The sequence below is a fragment of the Oncorhynchus mykiss genome, chromosome 5 (assembly GCF_057628025.1).
Source record: "Oncorhynchus mykiss isolate SJ-2025 chromosome 5, ASM5762802v1, whole genome shotgun sequence".
NCBI lineage: Eukaryota > Metazoa > Chordata > Actinopteri > Salmoniformes > Salmonidae > Oncorhynchus > Oncorhynchus mykiss.
In genome coordinates, this window is record NC_143026.1 from 67,861,758 (window position 1) to 67,884,259 (window position 22,502).

General features: G+C 40.6%; 2 protein-coding genes across 5 annotated transcripts; both read left to right on the plus strand.

Moving 5' to 3' along the window:
• The first annotated feature begins 1,165 nt into the window (after positions 1–1,165).
• On the plus strand, positions 1,166–9,948 carry LOC110524376 (tyrosine-protein kinase ZAP-70). 4 transcript variants are annotated; one of them, XM_021603962.3, is made up of 14 exons: positions 1,166–1,578; positions 5,037–5,100; positions 5,668–6,153; positions 6,308–6,468; positions 6,767–6,905; positions 7,005–7,086; positions 7,207–7,229; positions 7,327–7,366; positions 7,480–7,690; positions 7,947–8,153; positions 8,363–8,555; positions 8,686–8,826; positions 9,136–9,248; positions 9,359–9,948. In XM_021603962.3, exons 3-14 carry the CDS (start codon positions 5,749–5,751, stop codon positions 9,474–9,476), a joined length of 1,833 nt encoding a protein of 610 aa, XP_021459637.2. In that variant the 5' UTR covers positions 1,166–1,578; positions 5,037–5,100; positions 5,668–5,748; the 3' UTR covers positions 9,477–9,948. The 4 variants fall into 4 exon arrangements, with proteins under 4 accessions (XP_021459637.2, XP_021459638.2, XP_090091766.1 ...); XM_021603963.3 differs by lacking the exon at positions 5,037–5,100 and having other exon boundaries at positions 1,414–1,578; XM_090235639.1 differs by having other exon boundaries at positions 1,475–1,578; positions 6,767–7,086.
• Positions 9,949–10,086: 138 nt separating this feature from the next.
• On the plus strand, positions 10,087–16,250 carry mob3a (MOB kinase activator 3A). The gene is made up of 4 exons (XM_021603964.3): positions 10,087–10,482; positions 13,205–13,765; positions 15,404–15,606; positions 15,858–16,250. The coding sequence occupies exons 2-4, from the start codon at positions 13,348–13,350 to the stop codon at positions 15,885–15,887; spliced, it is 651 nt and encodes a 216-aa protein (XP_021459639.1). The 5' UTR covers positions 10,087–10,482; positions 13,205–13,347; the 3' UTR covers positions 15,888–16,250.
• Positions 16,251–22,502: the final 6,252 nt, after the last annotated feature.

Genomic DNA, 22,502 nt, shown 5'->3' on the forward strand with positions numbered 1-22,502 from the left:
GTTCTGCTTCTAGCTCCTAAGCAACTTTGCAGTATTTATTTTGTTGTTGTATAATTTCTTACATTATTAGTCCAGAACATTTTTCGTGTTTTACACACAGCAGGAAATAATTTTGGGATATCAGAGCGGCACAAGCATTTCGCTACACCCTCAATAACATCTGCTAAATATGTATATGTGACCAATTCAATCTTATTTTATTTGGTGTGAGCCATGACCAGCCTTTCAAAGCATTTCATGGCTACAGTTGTGAGTGTTACGGGGCGATAGTCATTTCGACAAGTTACCTTGGCATTCTTGGGCACAGGGACTATGGTGGTCTGCTTGAAACACGTAGGTATTACAGATTGGGTCAGGGTGTCGCACCCTGATCTGTTTTACCTGTCTTTGTTTATTGTCTCCAACCCCTCCAGGTGTCGCCCATCTTCCCTGTTTCCAGTTCGTCTTGTCTGTCACGTTTACCAGCATTTTGTCCTGTCAGCTCCTGTCTTTTCCCAGCCTCTCTTTTTTTCGCCCTCCTGGTTTTTGACCCTTGCCCGTCCTGACCCTAAACCTCCCGCCTGACCACTCTGCCTGCCCCTGACCCTGAGCCTGCCTACTGTCCGGTACCTCTGCCACTATCTGGATTTCCGACCTCTGCCTGACCTGACACTGAGCCCGCCTGCCGCCCTGTACCTTTGCCTCTGTTTGTGCAATAAACATTGTTACTTCGACACGGTCTGGACTTGGGTCTTACCTGATTCCTGATACAGGGAGAGGTTGCCAGCTGGTCAGCGCATGCTATGAGTATGTGTTCTTGTAATCCGTCTGGCCCTGCGGCCTTGTGAATGTTAACCTGTTTAAAGGTCTTACTGACATTGTCTATAGGGAGTGTGATCACACAGTCATCCGGAACAGATGATGCTCTCATGCATGGTTCAGTGTTGCTTTAATCGAAGCGAGCATAGAAGACATTTAGTAGACAACTGTAGTAGTAACAGCAACTTGCCAGTGTTATTATCCTACTTAATTCCTTTGCATGTCTCCTATGCATATTACACATGCACTTGACTTGTTATTAGTGGTAGTAGTTAGGTCTACCTGAATAGTTAATCCAGACCGCCCTCTGTAGGTGATTTTGAGGGCATGCACTAGCCCTGTTCTGACATGTGGCCTCCAACAAAGAGATATCTGAAATGGAATGCTGTTCCATGTAACCATTAAAACCTCCACCATAGCCTCGCTGCTGGAGGGCCGTGGTCGACAGTTGGATACAGAAAACTGGGTCAGCTGTGTCAGATGGTTGTAAATATTGAAATGGTGCTATTTTTTTATTTCTGCCTTTTCATGAAACAAAAGGTAGTATAGTAGAAAGGGTTTCATGTAGCTGAGGTGAGGAAGTAGCTTAGTGAAGATTCCAGGGCTGTATCAATCAACCCACATAGTTTTCCTGAACCCCCACTCGTGCCCTCACTCAGCAGTGCTGATGCATATTCTCTGTCACCTATACAGATTGACAGACTCAGCAGCTCTCTGTCTCTGAGGCCAATCTACTAAGATCTCTGACTTCTTTCCTCAGTTCCAGTGAAATAGTGTATGGTGAGTCCATCTCATTTAAAAAAACAGTTCTGTCTTTTTATTCACTTATTTTCAGTTGAGGAATTAGGATGAATCTCTTTTAACCAAATCAAGGATTTTGTTTCGGCTGTATTTTGGAGATGGAAAAAAGATCAAGTTGAAAGTCTATTACTTGAATGTACTTTGAAGTATACAATACAATATTTTAGACTGCATTTATATCAATAATATATGTAAAAATGTTCCTTTTCTATGACTTGTTTCCTTATAACCAGTGTCTTAAACAGATTTAAAACTGTTAATATGTTTCTATTAGAAGAGTTTGTGCTGTAACACAGGCAATATGGGTTCACCACAGTGCGCAAAGACATTCTAGCTGTGGCTTCAAAAGTAGAGATTATATTTATAAATAGTTGCTTTCATTGTGTATATGAATAGAAAACCAAAAGGGGGTAGGATTTTCAAGTAGACACACCCGTGGTTCATGTGTGTCGTTACTGCTTGTAATTTTCTTTTGAATTATACTGTAGATTATATTTTGAGACTTGCTGGCACTTGTAATCAGACAAATATGACAAAATAGGTTACTGTGCTTTGTATGAAAATAAGGGGCTGTATTTTTACGACGTTTTAAACAGACTCATTCTCAACTAGACGACAGACTAACCTTCATACTTCTTTGAAATATTCTGAACATAATGCAGTCCAGTAATGGGTTCTATAAGAATCTATAAGAAACAACTTGATTGGCCTGTTGGGATAGAGCCCTGGTTTAAACCTTACTGGCCAAACTGTGCCTTGACGATGTGTGGCTGACTTGGGCAATTTCATTCTATATATTGGCTAACTCATTACAGAGGTGCCACAACCCAGATCACTAAGACTGATGTGTTGTCGTTCCAGGGAGAATTAGAGAGTTAGGGGTCACAAAATACTTGATTACCCTCTTGGGTTTGGTCTTAAGCTCGACTGGCTAAATATGGCTGGGTGAGGGGAAATTGTCAGCTACCCAGCAAGTCAAGCATTTTGCAAGCTGCATGAAACAATAGCAGAACAAGAAATTAAAAAAGCTTGATTTGAAATCAGCAATAGTCTTCTACGTTTACGAAAAATATGCGCATTAAGTCCCTTATTGATTTTCCATTGAAGTAAGCAATTTCTAAATATTATTTGTTTTCTAGGTAGCAGTCTCAGCCACATACTTTAAATTAACTACTTATTAGAGTCTTCCACCATTTTAATGTATGTTTGTTTGTAGGCCTATTTGTGGTTGTTTCTGCAAACACTGTAGGTGTTCTTAAGCAACATTGTGTGGTCTCTTTGTTCTCTAAAGGCCTACACCACTATATAAAAAACAACATTGCCGCATTGAACACATTTATATTTAGTAGTAGCCAAAGCGATCCCTAAAAATAGCTAGGTATTGTGTATCTAATGATTTAGGAATGTTTTTGTTAGCATAACTTACAGAACAGATCATGTTTCTGATATAACGTTTCTTTTCAATCATCTTCTGAACACTCTAATGGCAAAACATGATGGGCTATTATTTATATGACTATGATTACATATGAAATACATGGCAAATATGTATTATTGTTACAGATCATGGCCATGTGCCAACGACTGAATTTTGCAAAGCTGAGTTTACTTCTTATAGTTGATTATTGTAATAGCTAAACCAAGGGCCCTCTATCGTTTTATCGTTTGTGGTACAGTGGACAAAGCATTTCTATTGTAGAGCTCACAGTCACAAGTACTTGCATGGGAAAAGTTGTGCGTCAGAACACAGTTCTGCTATCTCTCCGCTCTTTAAATCTATGGCCTTCAGCCTGCCGAGAGGACCTGGGACTCCTCTAAGGGTCGGCCGGTTCAACCGTCCAACCTGCTGGTACTGTATGCCCTATATTGGCTCAGCTGTAAACCCCAACCAACCTCCGGGCAAAGCACTACTGAGAATGCAGGGTCTACCAGGGGAGAATATAGGCCTACAGCTGGTTTTGATGTGAGTTTAATGTCTTGTGGGAAAAAAGTAATTTTGTTGGAATGTAACGTTTGAATATTAACAGCATGGGTAATGTTTGTAGAAGTGTATTGGAAAAAGTGCTGATGCAGTTCAATATCCACCACACTGTCAGTCTCTGTTTTGTAAAGTAACATCTGGGTTGCTCTATATATTGTTAGTGAAATTTGTCTTGGTTGGTTTGTTTTCCTTATGAAGCAGTATAACATTCAAAAATAGTTTTATTAAGCAATAAGGTCTGAGGAGGTGTGGTATATGGCCAACGTACCACGGCTAAGGGCTGTTCATGTCTGTATATTGGCTATTTCTAAAAGAGATTACAAACTAGGTGGTTCGAGCCCTGAATGCTAATTGGCTGAAAGCCGTGGCATATCAGATCGTATACCATGGGTATGACAAAATGTTTGTGATATACTGTATGGCTAATATACCACGGTCAAGGGCTGTGTATCCAGGCACTCCGTGTTGCGTTGTACATAAGAACAGCTCTTAGCCGTGGTATATTGGCCATAAACCACACCCCCTCGGGCCTTATTGCTTTAATATATAGAGTATTCCCTTATCAGAAGTTTATCTCCATTTAGGTTTTCTGTTCTGGACTGGAAGGAAAGAAACATCAGGGAAGAGAATTGGGGTGGTCAAAAGCAAACAGCATATTTATGCTCCGATTACTGAGCTAGTGGTGAGACATTTATGGTTTTGTCTATGTGTTCACTCATAAATTCAGGGAACTAGAAAAGAAAATGTGGACATTTCCTCGTCAACAAGTCTCTTGTTGACAATACATCTTCTTCTCTGACAGATTGGTTTTTATGCTCAACATCTTTCCATTTGCATGGGAACTGACTTTCATGGCTATTCTCAAGTGGTTGAATCACAACACAGTTTTAAAAGCATAACACAAACATAGACACACATAGACAAAGATGACCCAGTCTTTACCTTCGCCCTCCTTTTGACATATCTCACCTCATAGAATCCTTTCACAAAGCACAGGACTTCATCTCTAAAGCAATACATCAAATATTGGCCATGGGCCATAAGTTTGCACTTTTTTACAAGAAAAATGGGAATGAAGAGTTCCCATAAGGAGCTGCTAGTACATTGTGTATCATGTAATAAACTGAAGTTTGATTTTAGCAGTTGATTCAAACTACAAACCAAACCAAGGAAAACCACCCTGACCTATGACTCACACCAGCAGTTGACATTTTTGATTTGCTAAAGCTTCCATTTTCCAAAATGAGGCTGTCAATTTAAACGGAAAAGAGGAAGTTATATGAAAACCGCAAATAGATAACTCAGTACATCACTATGCTAACTGATTCAACTGTTTATTTTGCCTGCCAGACTTCTTTTATTTCTGCTTCTGTGCGTGAATATCATGTCATCTTGATAGTTGTCTGGTGTGCGTTTAAAAAGTTATGATACTCATCTGTGTCTTACCCACCAACAGGCATTTTCCACTTGTTATCAAATAAAGCTACCTCACAGCAGAGCAGACACCAGCTGCTTTGATGGTAATTGCACAGACTGCAGTCTACACTTCTTTTAAATTCTCCTGATAGTCAGAATAAAGCACAAATTAGTTTAAACAAATACTGATGGGGGATACAACGGAAATATTTTGTTTTTGTATTTTCATGTGTCTATAAAGGACATTTGTTTTCATAATCTTCATTGAAATGTGCAGCAGTGTGTTGAACAGCTCAGGGAAAATGTGAGAAAGAGCAGCACCTGTTCAACGTAAGAGTGAGAAACTGAAGACTTGGAGAAGGAGGATGGGGGCGGGTGCATTTCCTGTTGTGGCTGTGCTTAACACCAGTCTGTGCCGGTGTAGAGAAACACGCATAGCCTACTATTTCTCTCACTTACTGCACCCAGAACAGCCCAACCACACAAATACCCCAGATACTCCTCTGGATCCCTGAGATGGAGTTTCTGATGAAGACTGTAGACTGTCATCAACAACCTCAATTAGAGAAAAACTACGATCTGGAAAACATACTGTAGTTAGCATTACTTATGGTCATTTGAATATTGTGAAAATAATAATGCATTATTATTTCCATTCTCTCTCTGTATAGATCTTTAATCAGGAGCTTCCAGACATCTCCAACCCTTCCAACTGAGGAGTCTTCCCTCGTACTTCCTGAGGAGACTCAGACATGGCGACAGACCCTGCGACAGAACTGCCATTCTTCTACGGCAGCATCAGTCGCTCGGAGGCTGAGGAGCACCTGAAGCTGGCAGGCATGGCAGACGGGCTGTTCTTGCTGCGCCAGTGTCTGCGGAGCCTGGGTGGCTACGTGATCTCCCTGATATGGGACCTGGACTTCCACCACTACTCTGTGGAGAAACAACTCAATGGCACCTACTGTATTGCGGGTGGCAAGCCCCACTGTGGGCCAGCGGAGCTCTGTGAGTTCTACAGTAAGGACTCAGATGGCCTGGTGTGCAACCTGAAGAAGCCCTGTCTGCGCTCACCAGACAACCCCATTAGAGCAGGCGTATTTGATAACCTGAGGGACAACATGCTGAGGGAGTATGTACGACAGACATGGAACCTGGAGGTGAGGGTTGGCTGAAGAATAGGCAGCAGGGTCACACCAACAGCATCTCTGATGCCCTGTAGAACCTTGGCACGAGTAGGATAACTGATGTTAGTCTGCTGGCCCTGCTGGCCCTGTGTAGGCTCAGGTTGACTAACTGTCTGTCTGTGTTCAGGGGGAGGCCATGGAGCAGGCCATCATCAGCCAGGCCCCACAGCTGGAGAAGCTGATCGCCACCACTGCCCATGAGAGGATGCCCTGGTACCACGGCAAGATCCCTCGCCAGGAGGGGGAGAGGCGACTCTATTCCAGGGCACAGCCAGACGGAAAGTTCCTGTGAGTCATTTAATATATTTTAGTTCAATTCCATCCAAAAGTCCCTGTCGTGGTAATTCTTACACAGGGACATTCAAAGTCAATCTTAAATTAGTCATTATTTACAATCAGCGCACTGGAGAGGTTCCAACAAACTTGATGCACCATAGGGAACGTCTGTCAGGAGCTCTAACGGGGCAGTCCCATTAGTTCCCTTATACACAAACATATATATTAGTTCCCTTATATACAAATATAACAATTTACATCACATCCCAAAACACTCACAACAATGATTATAATGTTTTTTTCTCATCAGAGTCAGAGACAGGGAAGAGTCCGGCACCTTTGCCCTTTCTTTGGTGTACGGAAAAACGGCCTACCATTACCAGATCCTACATGACAAATCAGGGAAGTACTCCATGCCAGAGGGAACCAAATTTGACACTGTGTGGCAGGTAGACTCTTCTGTCTTCTTCAACAAATTGGTTCAAATTTATTATGTCTGCTACCTCATGTTAAAGTTAACCCCACTCTCCCTCCCTTCTACACTGCAGCTGGTTGAGTATCTTAAGATGAAGCCTGATGGGCTAGTGACAGTTCTGAGGGAACCATGTGTGAACCGCAACAATGCCAAACGTAATGAACCAACATTTTGTTCTCAAGTGAATCAAAATCATCACATTCTTCTTCTCCTTTCACAAAATGTGTCCCCTGTGCAATTTAATTAATTGTCTTATTTTTCAAATCCATTTTCAGAGACTCCGGTTGTGCCCTCAGGGGTGAGTGTCAAGAACATTTTATAATTTATCCATGGTAGATACAGTACTTTCCAAATTCATTCACACAGATCTACTGAATACAGTACATTTCTTTCAGAGGTTGTCCAGAACAAATAGATACACACCGCCACCTGGAGGTAGGTCACTAACATTACAACAGACACCCATGGCCTTTCCACCAAAATCCACATCAAAAAATTATTGAACGTGTCTTTATGTCATTTACCTGTGGTTTGGCCCTTTCTTACAGTACCTCTGGGGGGCTCCACGGAAGTCAACACTTCGCCCCCCACAGACCGTCAGATGCTGCCCATGGACTGCAGTGAATTTGTCAACCCTTACCATGACCCCAATGACCTGAAGAAGTTCTTCATCAATAGGGAGCAGCTGATGATTGACGAGGTGGAGCTCGGCTCAGGCAACTTTGGCTGTGTCAAGAAAGGAGTTTTCAAGACAAATAAGTGAGGGGGGGTGGGGGGTGCTGCTTCTTGGATGAATGAAAACAAAACATCAGAACCTGAGTTTAGAACCAATAACCTCATGCCTAGAGCCACTTATAACAACTGGTAACTACGTTTAATGTCACAGAGGTGTATAATTATTTTTATTGAGAAAGTGAGCTGATCAGGAAAAACTCTGAACACTAGTTAGAGGCTAACATTTAGAACAACATGGGGCCCGATTGATAACATATCACAAATGATTGTGAGCTTCCAGGGGCCACACGGATGTGGCCATCAAGGTGCTGAAGAGTGAGAATGAGAAGCTGGTGAAAGATGAGATGATGAGGGAGGCGGAGATCATGCACCAACTGAGTAACCCTTACATCGTCCGCATGCTGGGGCTCTGCCAGGCTGAGTGCCTGATGCTGGTGATGGAGATGGCTTCTGCTGGGCCACTCAACAAGTTCCTCTCCACCAATAAGTAAGGGCAATGATTTCACACGTGTAGTACAGTATATCATAAGGCATGTTTTTCTCTTAATAGTGACATTGATCATAGAGAGTTATGGAAATGCAATTGATGATAGCCCTGCTATTACTCAAACAGTGATGATGAGCTCAGCAAAGTGAAGCTAAATACCATGAGAATTGAGTTTATTTGAGTTCCCTTTCTGTCTCTCTACCTCTCAGGGATAAGGTCACAGTGGAGAACATTGTGGGGCTGATGCACCAGGTGTCTATGGGAATGAAGTACCTGGAGGAGAAGAACTTTGTGCACAGAGACCTGGCAGCTCGCAACGTCCTGCTGGTCAACCAACAGTTCGCCAAGATCAGTGACTTTGGCCTGTCCAAGGCTTTGGGTGCTGATGACAACTATTACAAGGTAGAAGTCTCTTGCATGTGTCATGTGCTATAATGTTAAGTTGCTCTGTTGTATATAGTTAAATGATGCAGTTCTTCATATGTACATTATTAATGTGGTATGGTAAGCATGTGTGTGCGTGGGTACATAGGCACGCACTGCAGGAAAATGGCCGCTGAAGTGGTATGCTCCAGAATGCATGAATTTCCACAAATTCTCCAGCAAGAGTGATGTCTGGAGCTTCGGTGTCACCATGTGGGAAGCCTTTTCTTTTGGAGGGAAACCATACAAGGTACTATCTGTACAGCAGCAGCAAGATCTATACACAACAAACATTTAAAGATGTATACTGCTGCCTAGTGGTTAGAGAGTTGGGCCAGTTACCGAAAGGTTGCTAGATCAAATCCCCGAGCTAACAAGGTAAAAATCTGTTGTTCTGCCCCTGAACAGGGCAGTTAACCCACTGTTCCTAGCCTGTCATTGTAAATAAGAATTTGTTCTTAACTGACTTGCCTAGTTAAATAAAGGTTCAATAATAACAGCCTCCAACAACAGAGCTGTTGAGATGATCTTCATCTGTCTTTTTACCACATGTGATCAGAAAATGAAAGGTCCTGAGGTGATCAGTTTCATTGCCAGTGGGAGCCGCATGGAATGTCCATCTGGATGTCCAGATAAAATGTATGCTCTGATGAAGGACTGCTGGACATACAAGTAAGTGAGAAACCAGAGACCTATTCATTTTCACACCACATGCTACTAGACCACACTGCTGCCCAAAGGAGATCCATCAAGTCTAAAGTGTCTGATCTTTCTCTTCTCAGACACGAGGACCGGCCAGGCTTTGTGAAGGTGGAGGAGCGCATGCGAGGCTTTTATTACTCTATATCCAACAAAACTCTGCCTGAGGGGACCACAGACGCTGCTGAGCCTCTCAAATAGTCCAGGGACAAGATACACTCTGTCCCCGCACCACACAATGCATTCTTTGAGACAGACAATGAGCCTCTTATGAACTGGGAACAAGCTGACGGCTTCAGAAACAGGCAGCAACAGTAAACAGCTAAACAAGCCTTATTGACGCAAATGTGAGTCTGTAATGAAAGTAATTCATATTACAACAGCCTTTTTTATTAGCTCAGGACTGCATCATTTGTTGGTTTGAATGTTTTGGAAGAAACTAAAAAAAAATGGTACATGTTAGAATTGTAAAACTGCATATTGAAAGTGTAATTCCCTGAGAATATAATTAGGTCTAGTGTGAATTCTGTTTCTATTTATGTGCTTTAGCTCTCTATACATTTGTTAACACGTCATGATGAATAAAACATGTCACAGAATATGGTGTATGTATATCAAGTAATTGAAGAAATTACTTTTTAATAAATTATGAAAAAGACTTTAAGATCAGAAATATGGGATTAATTTCGTTTTTGAGTTGTGAAATTGTCTACATTTTCACAATATCTGTTACCAAGTTTGTCACTTCCACGAGAGATTGACATTTTCACAACACTTTAAAATCGAAAACTATGAGGAAACGATTAAACCCATAGCTATATCATCGACACAACAGTCTTGCTTAGATTAATATGATGTCAAACAATTCACTTTGTTTGAATTATCAAAATACTTATCATATATCATTAGGCATATCATTAGGCTACCATTAGGCTACCAGCCTAATGATAGAGTTGTGCACGCCTCATTGAGGTGCGCCACTCTGTCCTCGGGCGGTGTACAGTGACGTCTGATCAAAGGAAGTTGGGGTTTTTTTTGGTAGGGAGGGGCTTATTTTTGTTTCCTAATAAAGTATAGACTTAGCGCTGTGAGTCGTATTCTTATACATTAATCATAATGTAGCTTTTGTTATACATTTGAAAACGATTAGCAAAGTTTATTTTATTCAAGGGAACATCGCTAAAGAAGGCTCAGTAAAGCGGAACAAGTAAGTGGTGTCGCTAAGTTCGGGGAAAGTGGTTGGGAGACGAATTTCGTCACCGTCAGCTCGGTAGCAATTTACTCCGTTATGTTTACGTGAAATGTAATAATGATCAATATTTTGATGAGAAGGTTATGCTTAGCTTTATTATGCGAAAAGCAACAAGTGCGATTGATGTCCTTTTTTTCACGTCATGAATAAACTTCGTAGCCTCGTCACGCGCCCTCATCGTTCACGAAACCAACATTAGCATCAGCGCGCAGGCTACCGCAATGCTACATCATGTACTAACTAGCTAGATTTAAGTTTTTCACTTTTGCCTTCGACCACTTTATACTTCTGATGTCAGCTGTCTAGATATAGGCCTATAAGTAACTTCAATATATGAAATGGCCTTATTGTCTGAGGTCACTTCATAAAATCGTGCAAGGTTGTCCATGCTGACTCGCTTGGCTGAACCAGGCCGTAAAGTAAATGTGACAAATGGGAAATGACTCGTTGCAACATTGTAACCACATTCTAATTAAAAACCTCACTCTCTGCAACATGGTAACTATCTAGTCTACTCTGTAACAACACTCACTTTTGTAACATTGTAACTGGTTGGTGTTATTCTTCTCTAAATTGATGTAGACAGACTTCCATGAACCTACTACTCTTATGACAGCAGTCATGGAAGTGTATTTTTATGGTTTGGTAGTTAAATATGGTTAAATAGTTTGATTATGTGATTATTAATCAGTGCTTAAACATGATTTATGAATAGTTTTTTAATTAGTTAATTGGAGCTCAGAAATGGACAGAGACACCACAAATGCTTACAGTATTATTCATTCATACCAAACAGAACTAATGGTGATGCAGATTGTTTTAACAAAGTATCCGTCAACAATTTGGACACACCTACTCCTTCAAGGTTTTTTACATTTTTTAAAAGTATTTTCTACATTGTAGAATAATAGTGAAGACATCAAAACTATGAAATGACACACATGGAATGATGTAGTAACCAAAAAAGTGTTACACAAATCAAACTATTTAATATTTGAGATTCTTCAAAGTAGCCACCCTTTGCCTTGATAATGGCTCTTGGCATTCTCTCAACCTGCTTCATGAGGTAGTCACCTGGAATGCATTTCAATTAACAGGTGTGCCTTGTTCAAAGTTAATGCCCTGGAGGGTAGGAGCGTTGGGCCAGTAACCGAAAGGTTGCTGGATCGAATCCCCGAGCTGACAAGGTAAAAAAAATTGTTGTTCTGCCCCTGAACAAGGCAGTTAATACACTGCCGAAGCCATGGATGTCACACCTCTCTGATTCAGAGGGTTTGGGTTAAATGCGGTAGACACAACTGACTAGGTATCCCCCTTTCCCAGTCCGGAAAATTGTAAGAACTTTGAAAGTACCTTCAAGTGCAGTCGCACTTGAACTGGCTCTCATGAGGACCGCCACAGGAAAGGAAGACCTCTGCTGCAGAGGATAAGTTCATTAGAGTTACCAGCCTCTGAAATTGCAGCCCAAATAAATGCTTCAGAGTTCAAGTAACAGACATCTCAACATCAACTGTTCAGAGGAGACTGCATGAATCAGGCCTTCATGGTCGAATTGCTGGAAAGAAACCACTACTACAGAACACCAATAATAAGAGGCTTGCTTTGGTCAAGGAACAAGCAATGGACATTAGACCGGTAGAAATCTGTCCTTTTGGTCTGAGTCCAAATTTGACATTTTGGTTCCAATCGGCGTGTCATTGTGAGATGCAGAGTAGGTGAACGGATGATCTCCACATGTGTGGTTCCCACTGTGAAGCTTGGAGGAGGTGGTGTGATGGCTTGGGGGTGCTTTGCTGGTGACACTATTTAGAATTCAAGGCACACTTAACCAGCATGGCTACAACTGCATTCTGCACCGATACGCCATCCCATCTGGTTTGGGCTTAGTGGGACTATCATTTGTTTTTCAACAGGACAATGACCCAACATACCTCCAGGCTGTGTAAGGGCTATTTGGCCAAGAAGGAGAGTGATTGAGTGCTGCATCAGATGACCTGGCCTCCACAATCACCCAACCTCAACCCAATTGAGATGGTTTGGGATGAGTTGGACCGCAGAGTGAAGGAAAAGCAGCCAACAAGTGCTCCGCATATGTGGGAACTCCAAGACTGTTGGAAAATCATTCCAGGTGAAGCTGGTTGAGAGAATGCCAAGAGTGTGCAAAGTTGTCATCGAGGCAAAGGGTGGCTACTTTGAAGATTTCTCAAACTATAGTTTGATTTGTTTATTACTTTTGTGGTTACTACATGATTCCATATTTGTTATTTCATAGTTTTGATGTCTTAACTATTATTCTACAATGTAGAAAATGTTTTTTTTTTTAAAGAAACCCTTTAAATGAGTAGGTGTGTCCAAACTTTTGACTGGCACTGTAATGTAAGAAATAAATTGTGGGCCTTGTTGGCATAGTTGTGGTTAGAGCTTTGGACTAGTAACCGGAAGGCTGCGAGTTCAAATCCCCGAGCTGACAAGGTACAAATCTGTCGTCCTGCCCCTGAACAGGCAGTTAACCCACTGTTCCTAGGCCGTCATTGAAAATAAGAATTTGTTCTTAACTGACTTGCCTGGTTAAATAAAGGTAAAATAAATAGCCACACCAGATGGAATACTGCTGAATTTGACAATATGGCATCTATGTGAATCTGACACTGTCAATTATTCTTTCTACCCCTCTCAGATTTGACCCTTCAACAGTCTCAGGACTAACATCATCTGTGAGAAAAATAAAACCAGTGTGTAACAGCTCCACTGTTGTTGATTTCTCCTCCATCTAACCAGTACATAATTATTTAAGACATAAACAAACTGCCACATGCAACAATGTCCATGGCCCTGAAGCAAGTCTTCAACAAGGACAGGACATTCCGGCCGAAGCGTAAGTTTGAGCCCGGGACACAGCGCTTCGAGCTGCACAAGAAGGCCCAGGCGTCTCTGAATGCAGGCCTGGACCTGAAGCAGGCGGTAGCACTGCCCCATGGAGAGGACCTGAATGACTGGGTAGCCGTGCACGTGGTGGACTTCTTCAACCGCATCAACCTCATCTACGGCACCATCAGCGACTCCTGCACCGACCAGACCTGCCCTGTAATGTCTGGAGGGCCCAAGTACGAGTACCGCTGGCAGGATGAGCACAAGTACAAGAAGCCCACAGCCGTTCCAGCCCCAAAGTACATGAGCCTGCTGATGGACTGGATTGAGGTACAGATCAACAACGAACACATCTTCCCCACCAACGTCGGTATGTACAAATAATGATAACTAGGTACATGGGCTGGGATCAGCATTGTGATAAATGGGTTTAATGTTTTGGCAGAGTTACAAAAGAGAATCTTGATAGGCTGAATTCCTTGAGTTTGCTTTGTCATTACTAAGTGCAACAGCAGTATTTGTTCATCTACAAAGAGCCAGAAATTCTTAACCTTCCATTCTTCACATCCTCCCACCACACAACTTGGTATCTGACTAGCTGTAGAAACAGCCAAGCAATAGCATTAGAAATTGGTCACAGAATCCACAGTAGGGTATAAATAGGCATGGCATGTGCACATGTCCCTGGAATTGCATTGTTAAAATGCAATTAGAATAGCGTAAATGGATGGACTTCGTCTATTGCAGACCTGCCAACATGCACGCATTTTGCGTACCAACTACGCAATTCTCTGTCCATGTAAGCAGGTACGAGATCCGAGTTAAAAGTACGCAGAAATTAATAGGGCCTGTATTTTTTTAAATGTAATTTTAATAAAATATATCTACTGAGAAAATCTAACATCTCAATTCTCGAGCTGCAACACACAGACATGTACGGAGTTTGTGTCAACGGACATGGAGATTAATACCTCATTATTCGACGTAGCTACACCGTGTCTGTCCCTCCTGTTTGTTGTGATACTGAGTTTGCCGACTGTCAGCTGTACGTAAACACAGGACAAATCCATTTTCGACTCCGTGTGTTGTGGAAAGGTAAACACTAATTGTTTCAAGCTAACCTTAGCGAAAATAAAATGAGCATTCAGTGCCAGCAGTTCACACGCATTTGCTAGCGCTATAAATAAAATTTAAATACGAAAAATAACTGGTCGCATTTGTGCGATTAGTTGTATTTTCCACGTAACAGTACGAGGATCACCCAACCTGATATATTGTAATTGTAATTATGTTCCACGTCACAAAAAGCATTACACAAGTATAATACAAAATAAATCTAAACATATATATTGGCATTAAATGGAGTCGGGAGTTTAGAAGACTGCGCGAAGAAGGATTGAGTGTCCGGTTTTAGCTATAGAGGCAATGCTTCTAAAATGCCTTTGCACTAGATTTGAGATTTTATCAACTTCGAAAAGGATGTATGCGCTGCAAAGAAATAAAATAGGCACCTTTTACATAGGCTGAAACACCGGACTCTACTAGCGAACGGCGTTCAGATTCCCTTTGCGGTAGCCTACTTAAGCTTTGTGTAGCTAGTTTGCGTTCTGTGTCGATGCGATCATTTATTTTTGTGTTTTCAAAATGATTTTGCTTTTAGTGTTGATTAGGAACCATGTCTAAAAAAAGCATCAGACTCACAAACAGCGTGTGCTATGGGAAGTAAACTCAAATTTGCAGGTACTCTAAAAAGTTGGACAGGGTTGGCAGGTCTGCTATTGGATGGATGAAGGAAAATATGAATAATCTGTCCTGTGGTCATTTAAAGGCTCACATATCTCCAAGTGATACAAGCATGATCCTGTGATGCACAAAAAGTTGAGAATGAATCTGACAAGTAGACTGATTCAAACACACATGGTTGAGAGCATGACTGCTTTTGTTTACTTTACATGTTTCAGGAGGACATGTCTTCATTTTTTTGTCATCTTTTGTTTTGTTTTTGAAGGTACTCCCTTCCCCAAGACCTTCATGCAGGTAGCTAAGAAGATTTTGTCTCGCTTGTTCCGTGTGTTCGTCCACGTCTACATCCACCACTTTGATCGTGTGAGCCAGATGGGTGCAGAGGCCCACGTCAATACCTGTTACAAGCACTTCTACTACTTCGTAACAGAGTTCAACCTCACAGACCATAAGGAGCTTGAGCCACTGGTGAGTGAGGAAAAAATAATTGAATTGTCTATCTTGTTGGTATGTGAGCTGATAAAACAATTGCACACGCTTATAAAGGCAAGGATACCTTTTAATTTCCATATAATTTCTTTGACATTACATGGCTTTTGTGTAAAGGAAGCTGCCTTTAGTTATGTCTGTTTTGCACCCTAGAATTGTGATCTTTACGAGCACATTTTTGTGCTTTTGCTATAATAATATTGCTAAACTACAACTCCTGTCTCCTACAGAAAGAGATGACATCACAGATGTGCCACTAAGGGAGCGCCACTGACCACTTGACACATTCCCCCTTGAAGACTAGTTCCGTCCATGTAGAAGAATGAAACAGGAAACGTAAACCAAATCTAAAAGAGTCTTTATTTTTATAAACAAGTACTGTAATCTATTTTAACCATGTAGGTCTTTTTAACCAGGAACCTTGTAAGGCATTCTGTTCCTTTTAATGTTTTGAGCATTTTATCAGAGCACAGTATTAAGAGATCTTTCTTTTTTAATTTGAAGCTGAATCATTCCTGTCATTTAGTTCTCATATCTTAAAATAATATATGTATGTTTGTACATATCTAAGATTGTAGTATGTGGTGACATTAAAGATACTCATTCTATGTTCCTACTCTAAACTCAGTGTCTTATGTTTAATTATAGAATGGGTAGTTTGGATCCTGGATGATGATTGGATGAGCAGCATTTGAAGCCTTGTTGTATTACCATTGTTATTTTTCCAGAATATACACTCAAACTAATATATTGTTTGTTAATTAAATCTATGGCATTGTTTTGTAAAAGCAATAAAATAACTGAGAACAAAGCATGTAGAGCGAGACCAACTAACATAATAAACCAGTCGTGCAGGTCTTAAGTTGGTCCACAAGGTGGCATAAAGACCACAAAAATATGGCTGGTGTAAGGGTTGTGGAGTTAATATGTAGCTGGAAGCCCATTCAGTTTAATATACAGTGCCTTGCGAAAGTATTCGGGCCCCCTTGAACTTTGCGACCTTTTGCCACATTTCAGGCTTCAAACATAAAGATATAAAACTATTTTTTTGTGAAGAATCAACAACAAGTGGGACACAATCATGAAGTGGAACGACATTTATTGGATATTTCAAACTTTTTTAACAAATCAAAAACTGAAAAATTGGGCGTGCAAAATTATTCAGCCCCCTTAAGTTAATACTTTGTAGCGCCACCTTTTGCTGCGATTACAGCTGTAAGTCGCTTGGGGTATGTCTCTTATCAGTTTTGCACATCGAGAGACTGAATTTTTTTTCCCATTCCTCCTTGCAAAACAGCTCGAGCTCAGTGAGGTTGGATGGAGAGCATTTGTGAACAGCAGTTTTCAGTTCTTTCCACAGATTCTCGATTGGATTCAGGTCTGGACTTTGACTTGGCCATTCTAACACCTGGATATGTTTATTTTTGAACCATTCCATTGTAGATTTTGCTTTATGTTTTGGATCATTGTCTTGTTGGAAGACAAATCTCCGTCCCAGTCTCAGGTCTTTTGCAGACTCCATCAGGTTTTCTTCCAGAATGGTCCTGTATTTGGCTCCATCCATCTTCCCATCAATTTTAACCATCTTCCCTGTCCCTGCTGAAGAAAAGCAGGCCCAAACCATGATGCTGCCACCACCATGTTTGACAGTGGGGATGGTGTGTTCAGCTGTGTTGCTTTTACGCCAAACATAACGTTTTGCATTGTTGCCAAAAAGTTCAATTTTGGTTTCATCTGACCAGAGCACCTTCTTCCACATGTTTGGTGTGTCTCCCAGGTGGCTTGTGGCAAACTTTAAACAACACTTTTTATGGATATCTTTAAGAAATGTCTTTCTTCTTGCCACTCTTCCATAAAGGCCAGATTTGTGCAATATACGACTGATTGTTGTCCTATGGACAGAGTCTCCCACCTCAGCTGTAGATCTCTGCAGTTCATCCAGAGTGATCATGGGCCTCTTGGCTGCATCTCTGATCAGTCTTCTCCTTGTATGAGCTGAAAGTTTAGAGGGACGGCCAGGTCTTGGTAGATTTGCAGTGGTCTGATACTCCTTCCATTTCAATATTATCGCTTGCACAGTGCTCCTTGGGATGTTTAAAGCTTGGGAAATCTTTTTGTATCCAAATCCGGCTTTAAACTTCTTTACAACAGTATCTCGGACCTGCCTGGTGTGTTCCTTGTTCTTCATGATGCTCTCTGCGCTTTTAACGGACCTCTGAGACTATCACAGTGCAGGTGCATTTATACGGAGACTTGATTACACACAGGTGGATTGTATTTATCATCATTAGTCATTTAGGTCAACATTGGATCATTCAGAGATCCTCACTGAACTTCTGGAGAGAGTTTGCTGCACTGAAAGTAAAGGGGCTGAATAATTTTGCACGCCCAATTTTTCAGTTTTTGATTTGTTAAAAAAGTTTGAAATATCCAATAAATGTCGTTCCACTTCATGATTGTGTCCCACTTGTTGTTGATTCTTCACATGTGGCAAAAGGTCGCTAAGTTCAAGGGGGCCGAATACTTTCGCAAGGCACTGTATGCCATTAACCTCATCCTAGACTTATAGATCCATTGAAGGGGATACGTAGAGCTTGTGACATGATTCAGGGTAATTATCTGATTTAAAACGGTTATGCAAGAAACAGTATGGAGTGAAGGAAGACAGCAACTTTGTTGTAAATGTTTTCTTCTGTCCTCCATAATTGCTCAAACTAAGAAGGAACACTACTTGGCCTTTGCCAGATAGGCTTGAGCACAGTGGTCTGGGGTGGATTAACAGGCCATGATATTTCATAATGAACAGTATTATGTCACAGCCAGGGAGAGTTAAAGGCAAGAATGATTTTCATTCATAACCTGTCCTATTCCTTGTCGATGGGGACAACGTATCAACGTAACCATGACCTGAACCCACTTGACTTGAGCTAAATGAATCCAAGGACATCACATGGAATTCACTTTCTTGGATGAGTAGGCTCCTCAAAGGCAGGTCGATCGGTTGTCAATCTGGTCTCAGAGCATTTTGTATTCTGTATGTAAATCCGAGACTCTCCATTTAGTATGATATGTTCTGTTTCGTGTGATTACGTAAGACCAGGGGTGGAAAAAGTACCCAATATTCATACTTGAGTAAAAGTAAAGATACCTTAATAAAAAATTACCTAAGTGAAAGTCACCCAGTAAAATCCTACTTGAGTGAAAGTCTAAAAGTATTTGGTTTTAAATATATTTAAGTATCAAAAGTAAATGTAATTGCTAATATATATATATATATATAAGTATCAAAAGTAAAAGTAGAAATTATTTCAAATTCCTTTTATTAAGCAAATCAGATGGCGCCAAACCACAATTTTCTTTTTAAATACAGCTCGCCAACACAGACAAAGTATTTTTGTGTTTAGTGAGTCTGCTAGACTTGTCAGTTTGGGGATTTGAACTTGCAACCTTTCAGTTACTAGTCCAACACTAACCACTAGGCTACCCTGCAAGTTCTCTTTAAGTATGTAAATTAGACCATTTTCCTGTCCTGCTAAGCATTCAAAATGTAACAAGTACTTTTGGGTGTCAGGGAAATTGTATGGAGTAGTAAGTACATTATTTTCTTTAGGAATGTAGTGGAGTAAAAGTTGTAAAAAATAAATAAAAGTAAAGTACAGATACCTAAAAAAATATAGCGACTTAAGTAGTACTTTAAAGTATTTTTACTTAAGTAATTTACACCACTGCATAAGATAGATGGTTACTTAGTAGGGAGTTGGTCAGGATGGGTGGGCGTATAATGTGAATGTCTAGCAACCCAAAGGTTGTGCGTTCAGATCTTATTGCTGCCAACTTGATCATTTTAGCTAATTACCAACTTTTCAATGACTTAAATGTTAGCTAACCCTTCCCCTAGCCTTAACCCGTTTAACCTAACTTTAACCCTAACACCTAGCCTAGCTAACATTAGCCATCTAGCTAGATTTTGTAACATATCATACGGTTTGCAAATTCTTAACATATAATACAAATTGTAATTCATAACATACAGTATCATACAAAATGGGTGATTGGCAACCACAAATTAATACATACCATATGAAATGTAACACATCATACTAAATGCAATGTCTTGGATTTACGTCCAGAATAATACAAAATGCTCTGAGACCAGGTTGCAAAACCTGGAAACCACCTTTAATTCAGGCTGTCGTGCCAAGAGTACCCACTGGCCATGTTACAGGAGTACATGACCTCTAGCTGTGAGGGGAAGAGGATTATTTCTATCTGCCCTCGGTCAACAATATTACATAGCAGGTTCTAATCAAAATTCTCTCTGCATCTGCTTGACTATGTAGTCTCAGTGCCAACTCACAAGAGTAATTTCCCCTCATTCTTCCCTACAGCCACCATGTGACTGGTCTCCCTGCGTGAGCTACGTGTGAGACCGAACGGAGATGATTTGACTCATCTCAACCTGCTTGTTTTTTTTTGTGTGAAATGTTTTAGACCAGACTGGACTCCACTCGACATTTGGAGAATTGGCATGAAAAGGCGGAGTTTCAACTGGATCAGGGCGGGATCAAATTAAAGAATTTCCGTAGCACCAATCAAACGTGAATTTACTCAACTCTGTCTGAGTTGTTGCAATGACAATGTGCTTCTGCTGTTTTTAATGCAAATGTCATTGTTAACACGGTGGATTATGTGACTCGGCAAATATTAGGCTGTGAGTGCACACCCTAACGGTTTCATGACTTGCAAGTCAGTTTGCCTCATGTATGGTCCTCCTGTATTATCTCGCAGACTGAGTGTCATTTCAAATGGTCTTATTTCAATTAGAATTAAGTTCTAATTGAAATAGGATCATATTCCTGTTACATAGTAGGATATTTCAATAAAACATGTGCTTGGGATGTCTGTAATATTTAGGACTTTAGGACTAATGAAATATTCTCAAATGTACACAGAAAGGGATCAAAAGTGTCAATTTGGGTTAAAGTAGAATTTGGTAGTGACAGTATACAGTACTTTATTGTGTATGTATAAATATGTCATACTATTTCATTAAAAACAGCTGACAACGTCACGAAAACCATGCGCATGCTTCAATGGGGCAAAAGTCCTTGTGTTGTTGTGATTCTAGATGGCCGGATAACTAGCAACAATGACAAGAAGTTTCATGTGTGGAATCGTGGGTGACTCGTTTCAGCTAGTTCTATCTTGTTCTTTATACCATGTCTTGTTTTAAGGTGTTTTGACTGATGTCACTTCTATGCTAATATGTCTCATATTCGCTAACTAACCAACAACTGTCAGGATATATTTGTGAGACAAGTGCTAATCATTGTGCAAATGTATTTACAGTATGTTTTCAATAGCCTAAAATCGAAGACAAAATATGGTTTACGTTGACAACAATACCCAGTCTGTTTTTCCCATAGTTGCGAATGAGTCGCTTTTGTTGCTAAACAACCATCCCATCGATCTATGCTACTCATTAAATAATTTCCTTCACAATTTGTGGTTCTACTTAAATTTGAAGCCCCAAAATATATATGTTTACTAGATAAGTACAAGGATAGGTACCATATAACTACAGTGTAGGAACATATTATTAGGCCAACATAGTAATTACTAAAGTTGCCTGACATGTAAGATAACACATATATAACATGTACCTGAATACCATGCAAATACAGTTTTAGGGACAACGCAGGGAATTCTTTCAGTTAAGGTTGTCTGTTGGTTGAGCGGTTGGTCTGGACTAGTCCGACATTTAAGTGAGATCTTCAAATAATATACAAAATTCCAAACACTGCAGTCCTAAAGTGAACTGAATATATATTAATTTCACAGCACATTTGAGCAATTGTTCATGTCCTTAGTGGGAATATCTTGGAGAGAGTATTGGGTGGGATGTATCATGTGTGGTCTCTGGAACCTATAGCTTAGTGATATGTGTACTTTTGGTGCTATTATGTCTTTATCCTAAAGTGTCATTGGGACTTGTAAAGGTGCTATTTGGATAACATGTATTGCTATAATAGTATTTTATTTTGCTTGAAAGTTGTAGTGTTTCCTTTCCTTTAAAGGTGGCCATGTTTTCAAATGTTCTGGGAACCTCATTCTAAGAAAAAGTGTGTGTAAATCTTCACCATGTGACGTTGATCGCTGACTCCTTGGAAAAACCCAGCAGCCAAGATGAAACAGAAGAGGACTGCTAACTGCAGCACACTCATCTCTCTTGTGCAGAGTAATAAGCATGTGTGCACACATTCACACACCTACGATACATACACACGTATTTGTATACCTCACAGACACACGTGACGTGCATAACTGGAGATGTTGACCCCCCTGAACAAAACATTTTGAGGGGGGGGGGTTTAATTCCTCTACAGTACTTAGTGTAGTTGTAGGCCTAATGTATGTACATACTTGTTAATACTTACTGTAAGTATGTTGTTTAAATCAATTAACCTGTTATGAATGTTGTCTTGAGCTACTACACATAAAAATTCCAGCTATTCTTTTACTTTTCCTGTTGAAAATATTCCAAGTATAAATACAGTAATGTACACACATTTAATGGGGGAAAAATTCAAGGATTTGGCCATTCAAGAAGTTTGCAGAGGTTGGTAGTTAATGTATTGTGCACGTTCTGATGCATGTCAGTCATACATCACTCAGGTGGTTGCTACACACTGGTGGTGAATGAGTAACTCATACTTATGACTGTAGCACACAAAAGTGCTGTATAAATGCAATCCATTATTGTTATCATCCTCTCAGCCACACCTCCTGATCTCAGCCAATCCGTGAGCAGGCAGAAATATCCCCTCTCTGAAAGACTACCCCCTGGGATGTTGTTATTGGAATGAGGTTGCCAC

Excerpts from the sequence above, each read along its gene's own strand:
- LOC110524376 (XM_090235640.1), top strand. The coding sequence starts at position 5,749 with ATGGCGACAGACCCTGCGACAGAACTGCCATTCTTCTACGGCAGCATC. Across the intron at positions 6,154-6,307 it reads GACAGACATGGAACCTGGAG|GGGGAGGCCATGGAGCAGGC; the intron begins GTGAGGGTTGGC and ends GTCTGTGTTCAG. Across the intron at positions 7,087-7,206 it reads GAACCGCAACAATGCCAAAC|AGACTCCGGTTGTGCCCTCA; the intron begins GTAATGAACCAA and ends ATCCATTTTCAG.
- mob3a (XM_021603964.3), top strand. The coding sequence starts at position 13,348 with ATGTCCATGGCCCTGAAGCAAGTCTTCAACAAGGACAGGACATTCCGG. Across the intron at positions 13,766-15,403 it reads CATCTTCCCCACCAACGTCG|GTACTCCCTTCCCCAAGACC; the intron begins GTATGTACAAAT and ends TTGTTTTTGAAG. Across the intron at positions 15,607-15,857 it reads ATAAGGAGCTTGAGCCACTG|AAAGAGATGACATCACAGAT; the intron begins GTGAGTGAGGAA and ends TGTCTCCTACAG.